The 24,944-nt window shown below is 39.4% G+C and overlaps 2 protein-coding genes across 2 annotated transcripts; both read left to right on the plus strand.

Annotated features, from left to right (window-relative positions):
- The first annotated feature begins 14,777 nt into the window (after positions 1-14,777).
- LOC131997192 (uncharacterized) lies at positions 14,778-22,892 on the plus strand. The gene is made up of 2 exons (XM_059367728.1): positions 14,778-15,318; positions 21,702-22,892. The coding sequence occupies exon 2, from the start codon at positions 21,704-21,706 to the stop codon at positions 22,625-22,627; it is 924 nt and encodes a 307-aa protein (XP_059223711.1). The 5' UTR covers positions 14,778-15,318; positions 21,702-21,703; the 3' UTR covers positions 22,628-22,892.
- On the plus strand, positions 17,621-21,646 carry LOC131996946 (uncharacterized). The gene has a single exon (XM_059367148.1). It carries the CDS (start codon positions 17,621-17,623, stop codon positions 21,644-21,646), a length of 4,026 nt encoding a protein of 1,341 aa, XP_059223131.1.
- Positions 22,893-24,944: the final 2,052 nt, after the last annotated feature.

Raw genomic sequence — 24,944 nt, forward strand, 5'->3', positions numbered from 1 at the left:
CGCTAAATCCAACAGATTCGCAAAGAAATGAGAACCTATAGTGGAACTCCTTCTAACTGCTAGTGCGGTACACACACACAGAAAGTGTTCTATAGTTTCTTCTTCTTCGATGTTCCTAAAACTTCTGCAAAAGTCGTTGCTGTCAAGCTTCAGTCTGTCAGCTTGTTTTCCGATTAGACAGTGACCTGTCATGAAGGACACAAGGAGTGAGACATCTGTTCTAGCCACATAGTTTTGGAATGCTCACAGCCCCCCACACAGGGCTGTTTTAGTGGATTCGTTTTTACTATTTTCATGCTGCTGCCGCGACAGGCGATCTCTATCTAACTCTCAAGAGTCTTCAGCATAAAGGATGACAGACTAATAGGACGAAAATCTTTCGCTTTCGTGTGGTAAGGTTTTTCTGCTTTCGGAATGAAAATTACCTAATAGCCTCCGACGAGTGCATATCAGTGACAACCTCTTCTGGCGCCACGTTGTCCGGTGGATAATTTCCCGGAAAATGTGTATCAACGAGTAGTTCTAGTGATTCCTCCTTAGACATTGTCCATACATTCACTGACTTCTGAATATACCCCACCGTAATAGGTCTCGAGGACAGAATCTTCCTTAGCCTAGAGGCCTCAGATGTATTCTCCACGGAGCTACAGAATTCTACCCAGGATTTGTTCTGAGGCTTTCTGAGCTCGCCCTTATATTTTCTCTTGTGGCTTTTGCTCTGATGAAGAGTTTTCTGCAGTCCTTTCCTAGACCAACCAGCTCTGGGGTCCACCAAGGCGGTCGCTGTTTGCTCCTTACGAGTAATTCAGGACCTTCGTGATCCCCTTGACCAATTTGTTTATATTCTTCGTAGGTTCCACTTCCTTTTCTGGTCCAGAAGGGATAGTGGTGCAGGATTTGTGTCGAAATTTATCCCAATCCGCCATTCTTCTGTTTGACCGAGGGACCACTACTTCAGTATTTTTTTCCAAGGCTAAAACTAATATAACTATGATCAGAGAAGCTGTGGTCATTCAACACTTCGCAGTCGCATATTCTTCCACTTATACCTTCGGTGAAATAACAATACGTCCGTTCCACTCAACGGTTCAAACAAGAAGAACCGGGAGAAATAACGTAAATATAATTCATTGACCAGCCATAATAGGCACTCATAATAAATAGACAACAAGTAAAAAGGCGTTAAGTTCGGCCGGGCCGAACTTTGGATACCCACCACCTCGGGTATATATGTAAACCACCTTTCATAAATATTCAGTGAAAATTTCATACCTTATACTCATATAAATTTCATGCCTCATACCGATCTGAACTATATACGACACGGATGTCGAAAAGCCGAACATAAGTCACTGTGTCAAATTTCAGTGAAATGGGATTATAAATGCGCCTTTTATGGGGCCAAGACTTTAAATCGAGATATCGGTCTACATGGCAGCTATATCCAATATCTGGACCGATTTGGGCCAAGTTGCATTAACATGTCGAAGAGCCTAACATTAAGCACTGTCCCAAATTTCGGCGAAATCGGACAAAAAATGCCTCTTTTATGGGCCCTAAACCTTAAATCCAGAGATCGGTCTATATGGCAGCTATATTCAAATCTGGACTGATCTGGGCAAAATTGAAGAAGGACGTCGAAGAGCCTAACCAAACTCACTGTCTCAAATTTCAGCGACATCGGACAATAAATGCGTCTTTTATGGCCCCAAAACCTGAAACCTAGATATCGGTCTATATGGCAGCTATATCCAAATCTGGACCGATCTGTGCGATATTGCAGAAGTATGTCAAGGGGCTTAACTTAACTCACCGTTCCAAATTTCGGGGACATCGGGCAATAAATGAGCATTTTATGGGCCCAAAACCATAAATCAAGAAATCGGTCTATATGGCAGCTATATCCAAATTTGAACCGATCTGGACCAAATTGAAGAAATATGTCAAAGTGCCTAACACATCTCACTGTCCCAAATTTCAGCAAAATCGGATAATGAATGTGGCTATTATGGGCCTTACACCATAAATCGCAGGATCGATCTATATGGCAGCTATATCCAAATCTGGACCGATATGAGCCAAATTAACGAAGGATGTCGATGGACCTTACACAATTCACTGTCCCGAATTTCATCAAAATCGGATAATAAATGTGGCTTTTGTGGGCCTAAGACCCTAAACTGGAGGATCGGTCTATATGGCAGCTATATCCAAATCTGAACCGATCTGGACCAAATTAAAGAAACATGTCAAGGGGCCTAAGGCAACTCATTGCCCCAAATTTCAGCGAAATCGGACCATAAATGTGGCTTTTATGGGCCTTAGACCCTAAATCGGAGGATCGGTCTATATGGCAGCTATATCCAAATCTGGACCGATCTGAGCCAAATTGACAAAGGATGTCGAAGGGCCTAACACAACTCACTGTCCCAAATTTCAGCGAAATCGGACCATAAATGTGGCTTTTATGGGCCTTAGACCCTAAATCGGAGGATCGGTCTATATGGCAGCTATATCCAAATCTGGACCGATCTGAGCCAAATTGACAAAGGATGTCGAAGGGCCTAACACAACTCACTGTCCCAAATTTCAACAAAATCGGATAATAAATGTGGCTTTTATGGGCTTAAGAACCTAAATCGGCGGATCGGTCTATATGGGGGCTATATCAAGATATAGTCCGATATAGCCCATCTTCGAACTTAACCTGCTTATGGACAAAAAAAGAATCTGTGCAAAATTTCAGCTCAATATCTCTATTTTTAAAGACTGTAGCGTGATTTCAACAGACAGACGGACAGACGGACAGACGGACAGACGGACAGACGGACGGACATGGCTAGATCGTCTTAGATTTTTACGCTGATCAAGAATATATATACTTTATAGGGTCGGAAATGGATATTTCGATGTGTTGCAAACGGAATGACAAAATGAATATACCCCCATCCTTCGGTGGTGGGTATAATAAAAACGGCTGATTTCTTTATGTTTTTGTCAGAGGAGTTAGAGCACCGCTCTAATCGAGAAAGTAATATGTGCTATTTTGAAATGTGAGTGTCTTATATTAGTTTCATTCGTAGTACACTATGTGTGTAACTTTAACAATAACAAAATTTGACTTGATAAGAACAAGACTAGAACATATAGTGTGATGGATCCTTTAGCACATTGCTTTACATGTGTGGTTATGTGCGGCATAGAGTCACGATCTGTGTTGCCACCCCAGAAAATTATTTCCTACAAAAATTTAAGAAAAAGCCTACCAAACCCGACATAAACAAAATGTTTTATCGGGTTTGCTCATAAGGACTGGACAACTTCGTTTTTTATACCCACCACCGAAGGATGGGGGTATATTCATTTTGTCATTCCGTTTGCAACACATCGAAATATCCATTTCCGACCCTATAAAGTATATATATTCTTGATCAGCGTAAAAATCTAAGACGATCTAGCCATGTCCGCCCGTCTGTCCGTCTGTCTGTTGAAATCACTCTACAGTCTTTAAAAATAGAGATATTGAGCTGAAATTTTGCACAGATTCTTTTTTTGTCTATAAGCAGGTTAAGTTCGAAGATGGGCCAAATCGGACTATATCTAGATATAGCCCCCATATAGACCGATCCTCCGATTTAGGGTCTTAGGCCCATAAAAGCCACATTTATTATCCGATTTTGTTGAAATTTGAGACAGTGAGTTGTGTTATGCCCCCTAACATCCTCCGTCAATTTAACTCAGATCGGTCCAGATTTGGATATAGCTGCCATATAGACCGATCATCCGAATTAGGGTCTTAGGCTCATAAAAGCCACATTTATTATCCGATTCTGCTGAAATTTGGGACAGTGAGTTGTCTTAGCCCCTTCGACATCCTTCGTCAATTTGGCTCAGATCGGTCCAGATTTGGATATAGCTGCCATATAGACCGATCCTCCGATTTAGGGTCTTAGACCAATAAACGCCACATTTATTATCCGATTATGTTGACATTTGAGGCAGTGAGTCGTGTTAGGCCCTTCGACATCCTTCGTCAATTTGGTACAGATCGGTCCAGATTTGGATATAGCTGCCATATAGACCGATCCTCCGATTTAGGGTCTTAGACCCATAAAAGCCACATTTATTATCCGATTTTGCTGAAATTTGGGACAGTGAGTTGTCTTAGGCCCTTCGACATCCTTCGTCAATTTGGCTCAGATCGGTTCAGATTTGGATATAGCTGCTATATAGACCGATCTCTCGATTTGAGGTTTTGAGCCCATAAAAGGCGCATTTACTGTCCGATGTTGCCGAAATTTGGGACGGTGAGTTGTGATAAAACTTTCGATATTATTTTTCAATTTGGCTCAGATCGGTCCAGATTTGGATATAGCTGCAATATAGACCAATCTCTTGATTTAAGGTTTTGGGGCCATAAAGGGCGCATTTATTGCCCGATTTCGCTGAAATTTGGGACAGTGAGTTGTGTTAAGCTCTTCGACATTTATCTGCAACTTGGTCGAAATCGGTCCAGATTTGGATATAGCTGCCATATAGACCTATATCTTGATGAAAAGCCTTGGCCCAATAAAAGGCGCAGTTATAATCCGATTTCACTGAAATTTGACACAGTGACATATGTTAGGCTTTTCGACATCCGGGTCGTTTATGGTTCCAAATCGGAACATATTTCGATATAGCTGCTATGGGTCATAAGGTATGCATTTTTCCCAGGATTTGACGAAAGGTGGTTTACATATATACCCGAGGTGGTGGGTATCCAAAGTTCGGCCCGACCGAACTTAACGCCTTTTTACTTGTTTTTTTTAACAAAGCGCAAACCATTCAAATGGTATATCGGCTTTAATTCTTATGTTAGCTTTATCATGTACGGGTGTAAACCAAGATCCTCACGTAAAATTCTCCATAAAGTTGTCTGGGCGATGCACCATTCTTGAGAACGTCGTGGAATTTAATGATTTGGTTCATTAGTTGTGGACTCCTGAACGGAAGCGATTTCTCGACCAACCCGTTGTCTCACTGGTACGGCAACATCACACAGCGAGTATAAAGACTCGCATTTTTGCACTAAACTTGTTCTTGCCTGTATACTGAGGCGAGAAATACGACCAAAAATTTGAGTTAACGCTCTTAAAGTACCTACTCCGAATTTCGGTAGTAAATTTTTATGATTTGTATTCTTTTTCGTTCTTGTACTTTACAAGGATGAAAATGTTGAGTTTGCTGAATAAATATACAGTGGCTTTCCGATGGTAAGTGTAAGAGTGCGTACACAAATTCAATTCAAAGTTGTCAAGTTCCTTATACAAAACTCTTTGGTATATGTTTTTATACCAACCACCAAAGAGTTGCCCATTTCGCCATTCGAAATCAAATTAAAAATGTTCAACGCTGCAAGGTACTAAATCGTCGTCGTTATAGTTCTATAGAGAATCTAGGCATGTCCGACCGTCTGTTTGTTTAAATCACTCTACAGCCTTGGCCAGATATGAAAAAAAGTGAATAAATTTTGTGCTATCCCCGTCGAGTTTTCCAGTAATAAACTTAAGTTCGTATTTACAAAACTTAAAGAAAACTCAAAATAGGTTTATGTGATAGTTCTATAAAGGAAATCTGTCAAATAAATATATTTCAAATCTACTTAAAGTTTTGTGATTACCGGTGTTAGTATTTAAATGTTGGCAAAACAAAATTTAGGTCTGCCTAAAAACCTACCAAGAGAATAAAAACCTACCAATTTTGGTAGAAACATGCCGAAAACGGCAACACTGGTCACGATAGTGTATTGAAATCTCTTGTTGCTTTTACACCTCCTCTTGGTCAATCCTCCATCGTCCCAAATCTCATCTAAGGTGTTTGAGATATTCCAATTTTTAATTAGAAAATGTACACATGAGTTGTCCTTTTAATACGACATTTGCATTGGACATCGAAAAACTAATCAATTCCAATCACCCTTACTCTATCCACTACTCTTTTATCTAAAAAAAAAATATATATGTAGACAAACCCATTTCCTTGTAACACAGGTGAAAAAGTGAGTATATACATCCAAAATTCATAAAACGACAATGGCTTTTGGTGTTGCATGTCCCTGTTTCTTGCACTACCCTCTTTTCAGATGGCGTAAAACATTTCAAATTGTTAATTAACATTTTGTATAGGAAATTTAAGCACGAATTCCGTAAGTGACGGTTAAATTTGTTTAGGAAATACAGTTTTTTATTTTTAGAAAAAATTTCATTAGTCGTCACAAAATAGTAGGATTATTTGGAAATTATGAATAGGCATCTGCGTTAAGGCAGATCGATATTAAAAAGTTGTGACATATCGTTCATTTGCTTCTTTAAGCATCATGAATTGAGAAAAGCAATCATACGAAATAGGGCAAAACTAAGAAAAACTGCAATAAAAGCAAAATAACACAAAACTAAAGGACCCCATTACAAATTCTCTCCCCCTCAAGGAAGCAGGAGAACAATTGAATTTGTAAAAGTAGTTCGTGATGTAGAAAAATGTGGAAGAACGAAGTAAAGTCATTTGAAAGTCGCACAAAGTCATTGGCTATGTGGTGGCAACTTCATCGAAACCTTGGCTCTAGCTTCCTAACCAAAACCAAAGGCCGAAGGAGGTACACACGTAGATACATATGTATGTACAAAGGTGGTTGCTATATTTTGCAACCACTGTGTGGTCTTGAATTCACGCTGAAAGCAGTTTAAAACTGGTAATGAAGCAGCGCCAGAACAACACTAAGAACATACATAGGTGCGGAAAAACATTCATCAGCAGACTAATAATATTTTAAGAATTATGAAAATTTATTTTATGACCAAAGATGTTCCGGATTAATATCTGCACCCTCTTTTCAACCTAACCTAACCTTAAGATGTTCCTAAGTAGCGATCCAAAAATATTTTAAAAATTAAAAATAATTCAACATGGATTTCCAAATTTTCCCAAAACAATATAATCTCATTTCATCGGTACCAAGACGTCTGAAGCAAAGCAGAAAAAAGACTACATACAAAAAACAAGTAAAAAGGCGCTAAGTTCGGCCGGGCCGAACTTTGGATACCCACCACCTCGGGTATATATGTAAACCATCTTTCATCAAAATTCGGTGAAACTTTTCATTTCATGTTCCGGTTTGGACCAAATACTAATAAGTACAGTAGCTATATCTAAAAATAAACCGATCTGAACAATATTCGACACGGATGTCGAAAGGCTTTCATAAGTCACTATCTCAAATTTCAGCGACATCGGACAATAAATGCGTCTTTTATGGCCCCAAAACCTAAAACCTAGATATTGGTCTATATGCCAGCTATATCCAAATCTGAACCGATCTGAGCCAAATTAACGAAGGATGTCAAAGGGCCTAACACAACTCACTGTCCCAAATTTCAGCGAAATCTGATAATAAATGTGGCTTTCATGGGCCTAAGACCCTAAATCGGAGGATCGGTCTATATGGCTGCTATATTCAAATCTAGACCGTCTGAGCCGAATTGACAAAGGATGTCGAAGGGCCTAACACAACTCACTGTCCAAAATTTCAGCAAAATCGGATAATAAATGTGGCTTTTATGGGCCTAAGACCCTAAATCGGCGGATCGGTCTATATGGGCGATATATCAAGATATAGTCCGATATAGCCTATCTTCGAACTTAACCTGCTTATGGACAAAAAAACATTCTGTGCAAAATTTCAGCTCAATATCTCCCTTTTTAAAGACTGTAGGATGATTTCAACAGACAGACGGACAGACATGTCTAGGTCGTCTTAGATTTTTATGCTGATCAAGAATATATATACTTTATAGGATCGGAAATGGATATTTCGATGTGTTGCAAACATAATGACAAAATGAATATACCCCCATCCTTCGGTGGTGGGTATAAAAAAACTATAGTTCATTAAATCAAAATTTTCGACAAATAAACTTCATTTGGGAACAACGTTATGCTTTTTTTACGAAAAATTTAAAGATCTTTTATGATAAATTAGTGATTAAAAATTCTTGTGAGTTTTTGATTTGAGGTTTTGTACATACGACCCTTTTTTCTACCTAAAGTGAAAAATGTAACATTTCGAAAGTAGAGTGTGATTTTTTAAGAGTTATAGGAAAGTTTAAAAAACATAAAATTCAGAAAAATGAATGAACTCTTTATTTGAATCGACAGTACGTTCCATATAATTTAATGTTTAACGATTATTTCAGTGCTGCTTGTTGTCACACAAACGATTCGCTGACCCATTACGATCATCTCTGTCTTTCAACGGTGTAGATGTTGAGCAATCAGAAGCGCATGATGTTCTAGGCATGAAAATACAAAGTGATGTCCGTTGGGCTAAACATGTATATAAAGTGTCGGAAGAAACATTCAAGTGTTTAGGCTTCCTTAAACGGTGTAAGAATTACTTCACTCCGTCTGATCTTCTTAACATCTACATCACTTTCGAAAGGCCGAAAATGGAGTACAACTTACATGTATGGGCTGGAGCTTCAAAATCATCCCTGGAGCTACTGGACCGTGTACAGAGGAGAGCGATGGCGTTGATTGGGGACATTGGGGTATCCAACTCTATTGCCTCCCTTCATCATCGTCGCAATGTGTATCAGTAGTTTCATGGTGTGTGTTCGATCGATATTAGTCTTCTTAGTCCTGATGTATGTCAGGGATACTAGATGTATGTCAGGGATACTAGACATTACACGAACTCACACCCGTTTGTAATTGTTTGGCCAGCGGACCGCACAATGCATTATAGAGAGAATTCTTATTTCGGCCGAACCGTTCGTATGTGGAATCGACTTACGGCTAATGTTTTTCCCATCCATCGTGACATTCAAGGATTTAAGGCAAATGTCAATAAGCGACTCGCGCTATCGTCAGATGATATCCAACTTTTTTTACCCTAAATGCTTGACTTCAATGGACGAAATTTAAAGGCGAGTTCTGTGAACATTTTATTTCATTTCAGGGACCCAATTGGCCGTCTAGATCGTGCGATTTAACGCCTTTAGACTATTTTTTGTGGGGCTATCTTAAAGCTCATCTCTAGACAGACAGCCCGCTTCAATTGATGCATTGGAAGACAACATTGAAACATTTATTCCTGTGATACCGGCCGAAATGTTGGAAAGATGCCAAAAATTGGACTAGGCGGATGGACCATTTGAGGCGCAGTCACTGTCAACATTTGTATGAAATAATCTTTAAAGATTAAATTATATGGACCGTACTATCGATTCAATAGAGATTTCATGCATTTTTTTGAATTCTATATGTTTTTTTTTTTTGAAAAACTTTCCTATAGCTCTTAAAAATACATCCTTTGTATATATAAATTATTTATTTTAAAAATTCTACTATTTGTTCACGCTCAAAAATGTCATAAATATTTCTAAAATTGTTATATTCCATCATATCTTTCAATTTTACAAGCATATAGTTTTTTTTTTTATTTTCTGCAGTTTGCTTATTTTTAACGAATTTAAATAACAGCAGACAAAATAACTACTACTATTATATTTATATTCTTAAACAAAAAATTAACGCTCTTATATAAAACATAACGCATTTGCTGTATATTATTTATAAAAATGCTTATTTTAATTTCTTAAATAATACAAAATTTTTAACTCACTAACACCACCAGCATTTCAAATTTTAAAATGTTCGCCAAATAAGCATTTATACGCCGATCGTCATGATTCGTTCATTAGAACCCCATTGTGTCATGATTGGTGCATACAGAAGTTTGGTGAAGAGGGTCTAAAGACCACATCCCATCTGCCACTTGAGCACAAATTTGAATGACGCACTCCACTCAAAAATATCTATTACTTGATCCCCGAATGTTAAAATGGGTCAAATAATCTATTGGAGGGGGTATAAGGAGGCAAAGCACCATCTATAATCTTGGACACAAAGTTTAATGTCATATTTGTAATCTGCTCCCACATACCTTTCATTTGAGTCTCATCTAGCTATGATCGAGCAATATTCCCCTTTGGGAGAGGGGTGACCTCCAATTACTTGGATCGCATTTTTTAAGTCATATTCGTAGTCTACCCTCGTTGGTAAAGTTGGTAAAGATTGTCCTTCTCTAATAGAAGTTAAACGTTTATAACTTACTAGCAGACCCGGGCCCGCTCCGCTCCGCCTTCTTTTACTTTATATGGAACAAAAGTTTTCTTGGAATATTTATTTTCGACAATTAAAGAGCTTTTAGTGAAATACCATGCTACGAATGTAGTATATCGCTTGACTAATTGTTTAACAATATAAGTGCCTTTGTCCGAATCCCATATGATCTCTATTGGTATACGAATTTTAATTTGGATGTAAAGTCTGCTCCATTCTTAAAATACTTTATTTCAGCCCGCTACTCTCATGATATCTTATTTAGGGGTGTTTTCGGGGATGAGGTGGTCTCCAGGCACATGGCCCCGAAAAAATATCAGTATCATGTTCTTCTTTGAAAAACCATTTATTTAAATCCCATATTGCCATTGGTTTAGGGGAGTTTACAGGATGAGGCGTCCCCCAAACACATGGCCCAAAATAGTTTATCAAATTATTTTTCTAATCTTAAATACCACTTATTGGCATGGTCGAAAAATGTTTGCTCTTTGGAGGGTGTTTTGAGAAAGGGGCGGTGCCCCAAATTTGGATATCAAATTCGTATTCTACTCCCAAATACCTTTATTTGAGCTCCACTTTGCGATGGTCACTAAAACATTGCTGCTTGTGGGGTATTTTGGGAACAGGGTTGACCCAGAAAATTTATCCCGAAAGTGGGTATCAATTCTTGCTCTACCCCGCAATACCTTTCATTTTATCTCCACATCGATATGGTCGGTAAATATGGCCGATTTAGGGGTGTTTTGGGGATTGAGGTGGTCCCCCATACACTAAGCCCTGAAAATATATCAGCAACGTGCTCTATTCTCATATAAATATCTATATATCACTTATTTGAACCCCATATTGCCATTGGCCTCAAAATTGGATATCAAATTCGTTTTCAAATCTCAATTAAACTCTTTATTGCAAAAGTCAGCATATATGTTCGGTTTGGAGTGTTGGCCCTAAAAACTATAAATATTTAGTTCCACTCTCTTTACGACCCAAATTGTCTTGGTGAGCAAATACGTCCTATTTGGGGGTTGTTATGGTGGTGGGACGTCCCCTTGACAGTTGGTCCCTAATGTTGATATTAGATACATGGTCTACTCCTAAATACCTTTAATTTAAGCCCCATATTTCCATAGTCGGCAAACATGACCGGCCTGGGGGGTGTTTTGGGGATGGGCGGCCACTCAGTGAGTTGGCCTTGAAAATATATATAAAAGATTCGTGTTCCACTCTAAAAACCCTCTTATTTGAGCCTCACATTGTAAAAGTCAGCCAATACTTACTATTTGGGTGGTGTTGTGGGGGTGGGGTGGCCCCATAGACACTTTTCCCGAATATTGATATCAGATTTGTGCCTTACTCACAAAGACCTTTCATGTGAGCCCCATGTGGCTATGGTTATAAATTTATCCTCTTTGGGGAATGTTTTTGGGGAGAGGTGGCCCCCCAAACACTTGGTCCCATATTTGGATATCAGATTTTAATTCTACACTCAAATACCTTTTATTTAAGCCCCATATTCCCGTGGTCAGTAAATAAGTCCTGTTTGGGGGGTGTTTTGGGGAAGTGGTGGACCCCCAGAAACGTGCTCCCACATTTGGATATCAAATTCGTATTCTATTTGCAAATACCTTTCATTTGAGTCCCATATTGCCATGATCGGTAAATATGTCCGATTTAGGGGTGTTTTGGGAGTTGGGTGGTGTTGTGGGGGTGGGGTGGCCCCATAGACACTTTTCCCGAATATTGATATCCGATTTGTGCCTTACTCCCAAAAACCTTTCATTTGAGCCCCATACGGCTATGGTCGTAAGTGTGTCCCCTTTGGGGGAGGTTTTTGGGGAGAGGCGGCCCCAAAACACTTGGTCTCATATTTGGATATCAGATTCTAATTCTTCACTCAAATACCTTTTATTTAAGCCCCACATTCCCATGGTCAGTAAATAAGTCCTGTTTGGGGGGTGTTTTGGGGAAGGGGTGGACCCCCAGAAACGTGCTCCTACATTTGGGTATCAGATTCGTATTCTACTCGCAAATACCTTTCATTTGAGTCCCATATTGCCATGGTCGGTAAATATGTCCGATTTAGGGGTATTTTGGGGGTTATGGTGGTCCCCCTAGCACTTGGTTCGACAATTGGGTATCAGATACGTTTTCTTATCCTAAATACCTTCCATTTGAGTCCCATATTGTCGTGATTGGTCTAAATATATGTTTGGTAGGTTTGAAGGTGGGACGGCGCCCCTAGGTACCCTATCAGAAATTTGGATACAAAAATTTTATTTTTAGGGTACTATATGAGAGCAAACAAAATTTCGCTTAAATCGCACCACCCATCTACGAGATCTGGCGTTTCTGAAAAAAGGGTAAGGGCGAGGGTCCGCCCCTCCTTCAGATATCAAAAAATCTGTGAAAATTTGAAGAAAATCGGTTCAGCAGTTTCTGAGTCTATAAGGAACACACAAACATACAAACAAACAAACTCAAATTGATTTTTATATGTATTGGGTTTCCCAAAAAGTAATTGTCGGTAATATAGTCGGCGTTGACAAATTTTTTCAACGGCTTGTGACTCTGTAATTGCATTCTTTCTTCTGTCAGTTATCAGCTGTTACTTTTAGCTTGCTTTAGAAAAAAAGTGCGCGAAATTTTGTTTACATTTGTTTGTTTGGCGTCAATTTTAATATGGGTACCACATGTGTTGAAAGAAATTCATTTAACAAACCGAATCAACGCTTGTGATATGCACCTTAAAAGCAATGAATTCAATCCGTTTTTAAAACGAATCATAACTGGAGATGAAAAATGGATTGTTTACAACGACGTTAGTCGAAAACGATCATGGTCAAAGCATGGTGAACCAGCTCAAACCACTTCAAAGGCTGATATCCACCAAAAGAAGGTTATGCTGTCTGTTTGGTGGGATTGGAAGGGTGTGGTATATTTTGAGCTGCTTCCATGGAACCAAACGATTAATTCGGATGTTTACTGCCAACAATTGGACAAATTGAATAAAGCCATCAAGGAGAAGCGACCAGAATTGGTCAATCGTAAAGGTGTCATATTCCACCAGAACAACGCTAGACCGCACACATCTTTGGTCACTCGCCAAAAGCTGAGTAAGCTTGGCTGGGAACTTTTGATGCATCCACCATATAGCCCTGACCTTACACCATCAGACTACCATTTATTTCGATCTTTGCAGAACTCCTTAAATGGTAAAACTTTCGGCAATGATGAGGCTATAAAATCGCACTTGGTTCAGTTTTTTGCAGATAAAGGCCAGAAGTTCTATGAGCGTGGAATACTAAATTTGCCAGGAATATGGCAAAAGGTTATCGAACAAAATGGCAATTATATATTTGATTAAAGTTCATTCTAAGTTTTATTAAAAATGCATTTACTTTCTTTTTAAAAAATCCGCAATTACTTTTTAGGCAACCCAATAAGATAATTTCCGAAAAAATCAAAATTTTGAATTGTGATGAATATTTTGCAGAATATTGAAAAAATTATATAAATATTGTTTTTATGTTGGTTATTAATTTTCCATTATTAAAGCGTTAATAAAGGAAAAATTCTAAAAATGATAAAAGATATTTTTAACTTTACTTAGTTACGATTTTTCCACAAATTTTGACTTTGACCAGCCATAACCAAGCACTTACAAGGCGCAGGTGCTTAGCTGCAGCACTAGTTGCATAGGATGAACACTTATTTATCATACAACGTTTAAATTATTCGATTATCTTACTCGGTTCAAAAGATATGATTTTTGGAACGTAATAACTCACAAATAGTTACTGGATCAGTCCTCATATTTCGAATCCGTTGACCCCCAATATCTCCAAAATTAGATAAATTTCGCTAAAAAAAAAACTCCAAACAGTTTTGAGTGGAATTTTATAAAATTTAAACAAATAAATATTGCTGTTTGAATATTGTAATTTATTTGTTTCGCTAAAATATGGGTCATATCGAATTCCTATTCCTGTACTTTCAGATCGTGCAAATCGGGTGAAAATTGTAGTAACTACGCACTGTTCATGGTTGTGCTATTTTTTTTATCATAGCTGCTGTGCTAGCTAAACGCAACAGGTATGTGCCTAGCGGTCTGTCATGTACATACTTGTTTGTTGTTATTCAGCCAAACAAATGTTCATCGCCAACCACTGGCAGATGATATTCTTTTCTTTTTGGTAATGATTCGAAGTCAAGCTTAACTCCCGTACGCATATAAACCCCCGCGACCAAGAAAAAAAGAACAACAAAAAGAACCTAAAATAAACATACTTACCTATATTGTGAACCCTAAATACCTACCTTGAAATTAAAACAAAACAAAAACAAGAAGAATACTTACCTAAGGAAATTAGTGAAATAAAAATTGCAAGAAACACAAGAAAAATTATAAAATTACTAACTACTTATTATCTACACTGTTAAAATTTACCTACATATATTTTCTTAAAACCTAATTATTGCACAAAGTGTTTAAACTAATTTATACTGCACTTACCTTAATTTATATTGCACTTGCCTCGTTTTATATTGCACTTACCTAATTAAGCTTATACTACATTGTAAATATTGCACAGTGGAACAAAAAATACAAACCTGTGAAAATAAACAAATTGAATTGAAACAAAAAAAGCAATCTAGTCTTGTGGAAAAAAAAGGCAAAACCAAAGTTCGTAAAGAAACATTTTGGTCCATTCGGAGCCGAATTTGTGAAAAAAAAGTGTGGTTATTTCAAAAAATTTTTAAATTAAGTGGCCATTTCGAAAAGTGTGATTTTGGTGGTTCACAGACATTAGTTGTGTTACATCCCTTTGTGAAAAGCTAAAATACATTGGAAAAAGTAAAAAATTTTATTTTTTGTTTAAAAAAAAAAAAAATAATAATAATAGAAAATAATCAAAATTGTACAAGAGACATTGTGAGCGTGCTGCAAGATCAATTAATCTACACAACAACAAAACAAAAGCTCGGTTCGGGGTCGCGTTACATAACAAGAGATTGATCCAGAAATCTTAAATCCGTTACGAGCATTCCAGCAATTCAGCCATAAGGTTTTGAGCGGACGGACATTGGAAGGCCGGCGTCTACAGACACACACACACACGTATACCTCTACACATACACTCAAACCTTACCTTCAAAGTGAGTACCCATTTACATGCGTATATAAAAGCACGACACAAGGAAAGAATACCAGGTGCCGCACTTCTTGACTCTCATTGTAATTATGTGGCAAAAAAATACTCGAAACCTGTGCATGACCCTGTATACTTACCTTTTGCGTGCTATAGACTAGTTCATGCGATAAATGCTTTGATGCCCAATGGAGTGAGTTTAGTGACCCGCCATTTTTTGACTCATATGAATTTTGTGACACACATATGCAAAGCGATCCACTGACCCTATATACGTTTGAAGAAGGGGACTCGACGGCCATTTTTGATTTTCAAAAAATTTATTAAGGAATTTCGGAAATATTTACGTCCATTTTGAATTTAATGTGAAAAGTGACCCAAATCGAATCTATGCCATTTTCATCCTGTTTTGTTTTAAATTTGTGCCTCGTTGATTAGATACGATCCTTGTGGTATAGAGGCCTAGTCAGAATTGAATTTGATTTTTGAATCACAGGGTCTTTGTTGTTGGCTCTTTATTAAGACGTGACTGTGTTTGCGATTTTTTTTTTTTTTTTTTTGAAATTTTGTCGCTGGCTTAGATGAAATGATACGTTGTAGAGCAAAGTGACCTAAATCGATTGGGTAAAAAAAAGAAAAAATTGTCCCAACATTTTACAAATCGACAGAGATATTATCTGCTTTCTTGAAGACTGTCTATTGGGGCGCAAATACCACGTCCCTCGTATTGCAATTCGCCACGATTTATTGAAAGTGGGTTTCTGTTCGCCTTTCTCTGAAGCACTGAATTGATTGACCCGCTGCCTTGAGAGGAAATTTATTTGTTCTTCCATTATCATTAATCCGCCTCCACAGACGAACGAAGACTGTGCCATTTAGTTTGGGAATCCGCTTTGATAGTCGGCATCGGACCCTTCAAGGAAAATTGAGTTTTTTTGAATTTAGGTCCTGAACCGAGACAATTAAATAGTGTTTTGCTTGACCCTTCTCTGAAATTTTCTCGAATTGGAAAATTTTAGTAGCAAGGAATTTTTGGCAAAATGGAGAAAGCTATACGTGATAGATTTGCAAATAGCGTCAATGACTTGGTGGATTTCGACAGCACATTCGCCGCAGCGAGATCCGAGGATAATGTTCATAGCCTGGAGGCTCTAAGAGTGGAGCTGGATTCGCTTTGGAACAACGTTAAAAAATCATACTTAGAATGCCGCGATCATGTTGCAGCGGAGGGCGAAACACCCATGGATAGAAACAAGCTTCGATCTCATTACAAAGACGCTAGGGAAAGCTATATGCGAGTCATAGGTTCATTGAACGCGGATATTAATGCATTTAAAGAACAGGCGATCCAGGAGAAGGCAGAAAGAGAGTCGATACAGCAAGTAAGATCCGAGGAAAGGGATTTTATGCCAGTCTCTAGACTCCCCCCGTGTGATACAGACACTTTCAAGGGAGGATATACAGCTTGGCCAACATTCAGGGACCTTTTCACTGCAATTTATATTAGGAATCCAAGGCTAAGCAACGTTGAAAAACTTTTTCATTTGACACAAAAGACCGCAGGAGAGGCGAGGGAGATGATAAGCCACGTTCCTTTGACAAATGATGGATTTTTATTAGCTTGGTCCAATTTAACTGACAGATATGAGAACAAAAGAATGCAGGTCAACGAACAGCTAAAGATTCTTTTTAATCTGCCAAATGTTACGGTAGAATGTTCTCAGTCAGTTCAGAAGCTGCAGCGCACTGTTAATAGCTGTATACAAACTCTTGAAATACTTTGCGTGGATGTTACAAAATGGGACCCGATCTTGATCTACTTATGTTCGGCAAGGTTACCTAGACAATTTCTAGAGGAGTTTGAGAATTCGTTAAATGATTGCAAGACTCTTCCAACATGGGCGGAATTTGACAGATTTCTGACCCATAAGTTTAAGACCCTCGAGTCTGTAAGCAATATTAAACCAAGTTTTAGTAAGCCAAGTCACAATAAGCAGGACCAGAACAAAAAGTTTTTCAACAGCTTTCACACGAACATTTCACAAAAGACCCACAGTTCTGGTGCTAAGAATAATGCTAATGCAAGACAGCCTCCGGCAAAACCTACCCAAACGGCTCAAAGTTGCCAGATTTGTAAAGCAACGCATTTCATTCGGGATTGTCCGAAGTTTATTGAGAAAAATATCAATGATAGGATTCACATCGTGAAGGTTTCACACTTATGCTACAATTGCCTTTCATCTAATCACGGGGTAAAAGACTGCAAGAGCAAATTTTCATGTAGAGAATGCAACTTGAAGCATCACACAATGCTACACAAGGGAACGGAAACCCAAGCTAGTAGCCAAGACCCAGCCAGAGATGTAGCGCGACCCAGTACTAGTGCTACCGCTCTTACGACAATTATACAGTCCACTCCTGACACAAGACAAAGTAACATCACCACCCTGACCCTTCGGGATAAGCAAATTAGTGAGCGTCATCCTAGGGAAACTTTGCTATTTACTGCCGTAGTGCAGATAGAATCTAGAGGACAACTATTCGATGCCAGAGCTATTATTGACTCTGGATCGCAGTCCACCTTTATAACAGATAAACTCAAGAACAAATTGAGTCTTCCAACTAAGCGAAACTTGGTACACGTCACGGGGCTTAGCCAGATGGTAGCCGAAACTTCGAACAAAGCTTGTCTCTTTACTTTGCGTTCAAGCTTAGACCCTCGATTTGAGTTGGAGGTTTGGGCGCCTGTCTTGAAGGCCCTTCCTTCTAATTTACCACCACAAAACTTAGACCTAGCACAACTTCGGGATGTTGCCAACCTTGATTTGGCAGATCCAAAATTCTATATTAGCCAACCGGTTGACCTTCTAATAGGAATGGACATAGGACCCCTTATTTTTGACATTGGATCTCCTATGAAATCAGTCGGCACACTTTTGGCACAGAACACAGTTTTTGGATGGATCGTTGGTGGACCCATAGCACAAGGAACTACAGGGGGTAACCGAGTTTCTCTGCACAACACAATATCGATAGAGAAAATACTTACACGTTTTTGGGAGGTGGAGGAGACCCCCAAAAAGATTTTGAGGTCTGAAGAGGACATGGTTTGTGAACAAAACTTTAAGACAACCACTCGCCGAAACCAAAATGGAAGATACGTTGTGACCCTACCGTTTAAAAATTGCGAAGAACTAGGAAGTTCTAGAAACATCGCTTTAGCACAATTTTATCGAATGGAAAGGAAGCTGCAGGCAACGCCTGAAATAAAGGAACAATATGATAAAACTATTCTGGAATATCTGGAACTTGGACACATGAGGAGATTATCGGCCGAGGAGGTAACTAAGACTCCCAATTACTATTTGCCGCATCATGCTGTCATCAAGCCAGATCGACTCACAACGAAACTTAGAGTGGTTTTCAATGCGTCAAGTCCTTCTTCGAACAAAAGAAGCCTCAACGACAACCTGTTTGCTGGACCCATTCTTCAACAAGACCTTGTGTTACAAATTTTGAAGTGGAGATTCTTCAAATACGTATTCAATGCGGACGTAACGAAGATGTACCGGCAAATTCTCCTAGACCCTAATCAGACACAATTCCAAAGAATACTTTTTAGAAAATCTCCAAAGGACCAAGTCGAGGATTTTGAGCTCTTGACAGTCACGTTTGGAGTAAATTGCGCACCATTCCTTGCAATCCGAACACTTCTTCAACTTGCGGAAGACGTGGCGGACACATACCCCTTAGCATCAAAGATCATTCAAGAGAATCTGTATGTTGATGATGTTCTGGTCGGGGCTCACACAATTGAAGAAGCCATCCGATCTCGTAAAGAGTTAATCTCAGCCTTTGACTCGGCTGGATTTCAACTCATGAAATGGACAGCAAATGATCACAAAGTCATTCAAGACTTACCTGCCGATCAATTGCTGCCAGTAAATTGGCTTGAGCTCTCGGAGGACTCTTCAACCAAAACCCTTGGTATTCGGTGGAATATTTCTGGGGATTATTTCACATTCACACCACCATCATTAGAAGTCAGACCAACGTACACAAAAAGAGAGGTCTTATCATCCATTGCCAAATTGTTTGACCCTTGTGGTTGGTTGGCCCCAGTTATTGTAATCGCCAAGCTAGTCATGCAGCAAGTATGGCTTGACAAAATAGACTGGGATGACACGCTCAAAGCAATAGCATTAATAAACTGGCAAACCTTTGTAAAAAACTGTGGGGAAATTGAATCAGTAAAAGTTCCAAGATGGATTCAGTTTGTGCCTTCGTGTCAAGTTGAAGTTCACGGGTTTTGTGATGCGTCTGAGAGTGCGTACGGAGCAGCTCTTTACATAAGAGTGGAACATGAAGACCACAAGACAGAAACATATTTGCTCGCTGCTAAGACTCGTGTAGCCCCCATAAAGAAAATCTCGCTACCAAGGCTTGAGTTATGCGGGGCTGTTTTATTATCAAAGCTTGCGTCGTCAATTATAGCTAAGCTTCAAATTTCTAACTTCACAACTTACTACTGGACTGACTCAACAATTGTTCTAGCATGGCTCAAGAAACCACCTTGTGCTTGGAGCACATTTGTGGGAAATCGCGTCTCGGAGATATTGGAAAACGTCGGGGTTGAAAATTGGCTGCATATTGACTCCGAAAGTAACCCTGCGGATGTTGCCAGTCGAGGGTGCTCACCATCTGACTTGAAAGGTCATCATTTGTGGTGGCACGGACCCCTATGGTTAAAACTTCCGAAAGACAGGTGGCCAACGTACGAAGTTTTTAGTGACACGAGTTTAGAAGCGAAAGCAGTTAAAGTTTTTGCTACTACAACCTTTGAAGACCCTCTCGAAAGATTCTCTTCTTTGTCTCGAGCATATCGAGTTTTGTGTTATGTTTTAAGATTTTGGCGAAACACTAGCGCAGGTCGATCGCATCTTAGAATCTCGTCTGGGAAGATTACCGCTGAAGAAATACAAGACGTAAAGCAACGACTCTTAGTTATGACTCAGAAACAGTACTTTGCTTCCGAATACCACAATTTAGAACAGAAAACTAAATTGTCGCCCAGCAGTAGCCTTTTGTCATTGAACCCATTTTTAGACTCGAAAGGGGTTATGCGGTCCAATGGGCGTCTAGTCCAATCACCGGCACTGTCATACAATGAAAGGCATCCCATTCTCTTGCCATATGATGCAAGAATGACTCAACTTCTTGTCGAGTTTGCACACAAAATAACACTTCATGGAGGCAACCAGCTCATGACACGATTATTGCGATCAGAATTTTGGATATTTCGGTTAAAACCCCTTGTTAAGAAAGTTATACACAACTGCAAGACCTGTATTTTGTATAAAAAGCACTTGCAATCACAAATAATGGCGTCCCTTCCACCTGAGCGCACTTCACTCTCGAGACCCTTTACCAATACCGGGGTTGACTTTGCAGGACCCTTTAATATTAAAAACTATTCAGGTCGTGCTTGTCTGATTACCAAAGGGTACGTCTGTATCTTTGTTTGTTTTGCGACAAAAGCCATACACTTGGAGGCAACAACCGATCTTTCTACACAATCTTTTTTAGCGGCGTTTTCGCGTTTTATTGCTCGTAGAGGTTGTCCGGCCTGTATCTACTCCGATAATGGGAAAAACTTTGTGGGCGCCTCTGAATTACTTAAAAAGGATCGTCTAGAGTTCTTAAAGACTCTACAAAACCAAACGCTGCAGCAGAATGTTTATCAAAATCTAGTTTGGAAATTTATTCCTCCTGGTGCCCCTCACATGGGCGGCCTGTGGGAAGCGGGTGTCAAGTCTTTTAAATCCCACTTGCGCAAGTTTATTCCGAAAATGAACTTTACGTTCGAGGAATTGTCCACAATTTTGACTCGAATAGAGGCTTGCTTAAATTCCAGACCGCTGAGTCCAGCCAACGACGACCCCAATGACTTCTCGCCTTTGACTCCAGGCCACTTTCTTATTGGTACACCACTTCTGACCCCAGCGGAGCCTGATGTTTCAGATCAGGATGTCTCTTTTGCTAATAGGTGGAAAAGACTCAAAATAGTATCTCAATACTTTTGCCAACGATGGAAGTCGGAGTATTTGAAAGAATTGCACCGCAGATCCAAATGGAAATATCAGCAGGAAAATCTCGCAAAGGATGATTTAGTTGTAATCAGAGACGATAGGTTCCCTCCTACGGAATGGACAATGGGTCGCATTGAAAGGGCCTATCATGGTACAGATCAAAATATAAGAGTAGTAGATGTTAGAACGTCAAACGGAATAGTCACTAGACCCATTACTAAAATTGTCAAATTGTTTTCCGCATGACTAGTCGGGTACTCACGAACCTTAGAACACGGTACTCACAAGACTTTTCTTACAGGAATGGCGGCCTACTTACCCCGTGGAGATTGGCAAGAGGAGGAGGAAAGACCTCGCGAAAACAATCGTGGCGCACGACACAATGAAAGACGTGATGGCAATCGCCAGGAAAGAGGACATCCTGGAGCGGACCGGGACTTGCAACGTGGGCGTGGTCGTCCAAGTACATGGCAGTATTCATGTGGTCTTTGCCAAGATGACCACGCTCTTAACTCATGCCAGCGCTTTCGAGACAAAACCCCGTACCAACGGTACGAAACAGTGGAAAGGAGAGGCTATTGTAGAAATTGCCTGGCAAGAAGTCACCTAGCGCCAGACTGTACAAGCCTCACAGGGTGCCGCCGTTGTCATGATCGTCATCACACCCTACTCCATGGGGCCCCTCAACTCGAAGAGGCACCCCTCAATATAGACGTGCCTGTGACACCGCCCCGCTTCTTATGGGACATTGTTTTTGTGCCGACGGCCATTATACGCATAACCGGTGAAGACGTCGACAGTTGGGCTTCTGTGCGAGTCCTGGTAAGCCAGTCCTCTATAATGTCCAGAATCGCGTATGCGACGTTCCGCCGGCTTGGTCTTCGAACGTTTTTGTACCAAGGTAAACGATTTGCTAGCTTTAAAATTATGTCTCGCCAACCCACTAGCACTTGGGCGTTAAAGGTCAACGCGCTCATCACGGACGAGCTGCCAAGACAACCCTATTCCGACCCTCTTCTTCACGACCCGACCCGTGATTTAACTGATAGCTCACTAGCTGACCCGGACCCGAGAAGCAATGTTCCTATCGATCTAGAGCTTGGTGCAGATACATACTCTGCAATACATAGAGAAGGTCGCATATTTACCGGACTTGGTGACGTCAACGCCTATAGGACGGTACTGGGATACATCATATCCGGCCCTATTCGGAATCTAAATCAATAAGGCTTCCATCGTCATACTTACTTAGCCCTTAAAATCTTGGAATGTAACACTTGGTCATGGGGGGCGGAATGTTCATGGTTGTGCTATTTTTTTTATCATAGCTGCTGTGCTAGCTAAACGCAACAGGTATGTGCCTAGCGGTCTGTCATGTAAAACACACACGCACTCATACCAACGTGCGTATATGCAGTCGCTGGGTACATACTTGTTTGTTGTTATTCAGCCAAACAAATGTTCATCGCCAACCACTGGCAGATGATATTCTTTTCTTTTTGGTAATGATTCGAAGTCAAGCTTAACTCCCGTACGCATATAAACCCCCGCGACCAAGAAAAAAAGAACAACAAAAAGAACCTAAAATAAACATACTTACCTATATTGTGAACCCTAAATACCTACCTTGAAATTAAAACAAAACAAAAACAAGAAGAATACTTACCTAAGGAAATTAGTGAAATAAAAATTGCAAGAAACACAAGAAAAATTATAAAATTACTAACTACTTATTATCTACACTGTTAAAATTTACCTACATATATTTTCTTAAAACCTAATTATTGCACAAAGTGTTTAAACTAATTTATACTGCACTTACCTTAATTTATATTGCACTTGCCTCGTTTTATATTGCACTTACCTAATTAAGCTTATACTACATTGTAAATATTGCACAGTGGAACAAAAAATACAAACCTGTGAAAATAAACAAATTGAATTGAAACAAAAAAAGCAATCTAGTCTTGTGGAAAAAAAAGGCAAAACCAAAGTTCGTAAAGAAACACGCACTTTTAAGTAGAGTCGGGATTTTTGTGCAAAATCAAAAATTTTCCATCTATTATTTGGCAAATACGTTGGTATATATCATATTTACCAGCGAAATAAAAATTTTTAAGTCAATTTAAGTTTATAAACAAAATTTTATTAGAAAATACCGCCGCATTTGTCAAGTAATAGATAAGAAAATTAAGATTTGGCATAAAAATTCGGACTCTACTTATAAGTGTAAATCGGGCAAATTATAGTAGTGGTGCAGGGTACAGTTTAGGTTTTGTAATAAATTTTATATAAATGTGTACTTTCCAATTCATGCCAAAAATAGTTAACTGGATTCCTTGGGAAGCAGTATATTCATCTTTGGAAGTCGTTTTAGCACGGGTTATAGTTCACCGATAGCAATAATATTTCGTAGTTTGTTTACTGGAATCAAAAAGAAAAAATGAAGGCTATGCGTTAAAAAAAATACGCCTTGTTTCTTGGAATACTCTTACTATATTCGGACCAAAGCTCTTTGAGCAAACGACTCGTTTTCTCTTTATAATGCATTGAAAATGACTTGTTATACCCTCCACCATAGGATGGGGGGTATACTATTTTCGTCATTCGAAATATTGGTCTGAGACCCCATAAAGTATATATATTCTTGATCGTCGCGACATTTTATGTCGATCTAGCCATGTCCGTCCGTCCGTCTGTCTGTCTGTCCGTCCGTCCGACTGTCTGTCGAAAGCACGTTAACTTCCGAAGGAGTAAAGCTAGCTGCTTGAAATTTTGCACAAATACTTCTTATTAGTGTAGGTCGGTTGGTATTGTAAATGGGCCATATCGGTCCATGTTTTGATATAGCTGCCATATAAACCGATCTTGGGTCTTGACTTCTTGAGCCTCTAGAGTGCGCAATTCTTATTCGATTCGAATGAAATTTTCCATGTAGTATTTTTTTATGATATCCAACAACTATGTCAAGTATGGTTCAAATCGGTCAACAACCTGATATAGCTGTCATATAAATAGATCTGGGGGCTTGACTTCTTGAGCTTCTAGAGGGCGCAATTCCTATCCGATTTGGCTGAAATTTTGCAAGACGTATTTTTTTCTTACTTTCAAAAATTCCTCCATCGCGGCAATCTGGTACGTACAACCGGCTGTCATGGGCTTATTTTTGTTGCAGTGCATTATACACTGAGGCGGCAGCCCTTGCCGATGAAAGACTCCATCGGGGCATTCTGGTACGTACAACTGGTTGCTATGGAGTTGTTGCTCTCTAAAGTGTTATTGATTAGCATTAGATTAGATTACTAAGGCTGATATTCCTTCTAGTCCAATGGCTTGCGCTTGGATAACACTGACAACTTGGGGCTCAAGGGCTGATTAAACCTACAACCTTCTATTGATCAGTCGGAGAAAGTATGGGCAAGTTCTGCTAAATTTGCCAGGAAACTCTCCAACGGATAAGGTGGTGCGGAAGAGATTGTTGGGAATTGTTGGAAGTTGTATCAGAGTCATAAAACCTTTTGGGGATCAAAACTATCGAAGGTTA

Source organism: Stomoxys calcitrans, chromosome 4 (genome assembly GCF_963082655.1).
Source record: "Stomoxys calcitrans chromosome 4, idStoCalc2.1, whole genome shotgun sequence".
Lineage (NCBI taxonomy): Eukaryota > Metazoa > Arthropoda > Insecta > Diptera > Muscidae > Stomoxys > Stomoxys calcitrans.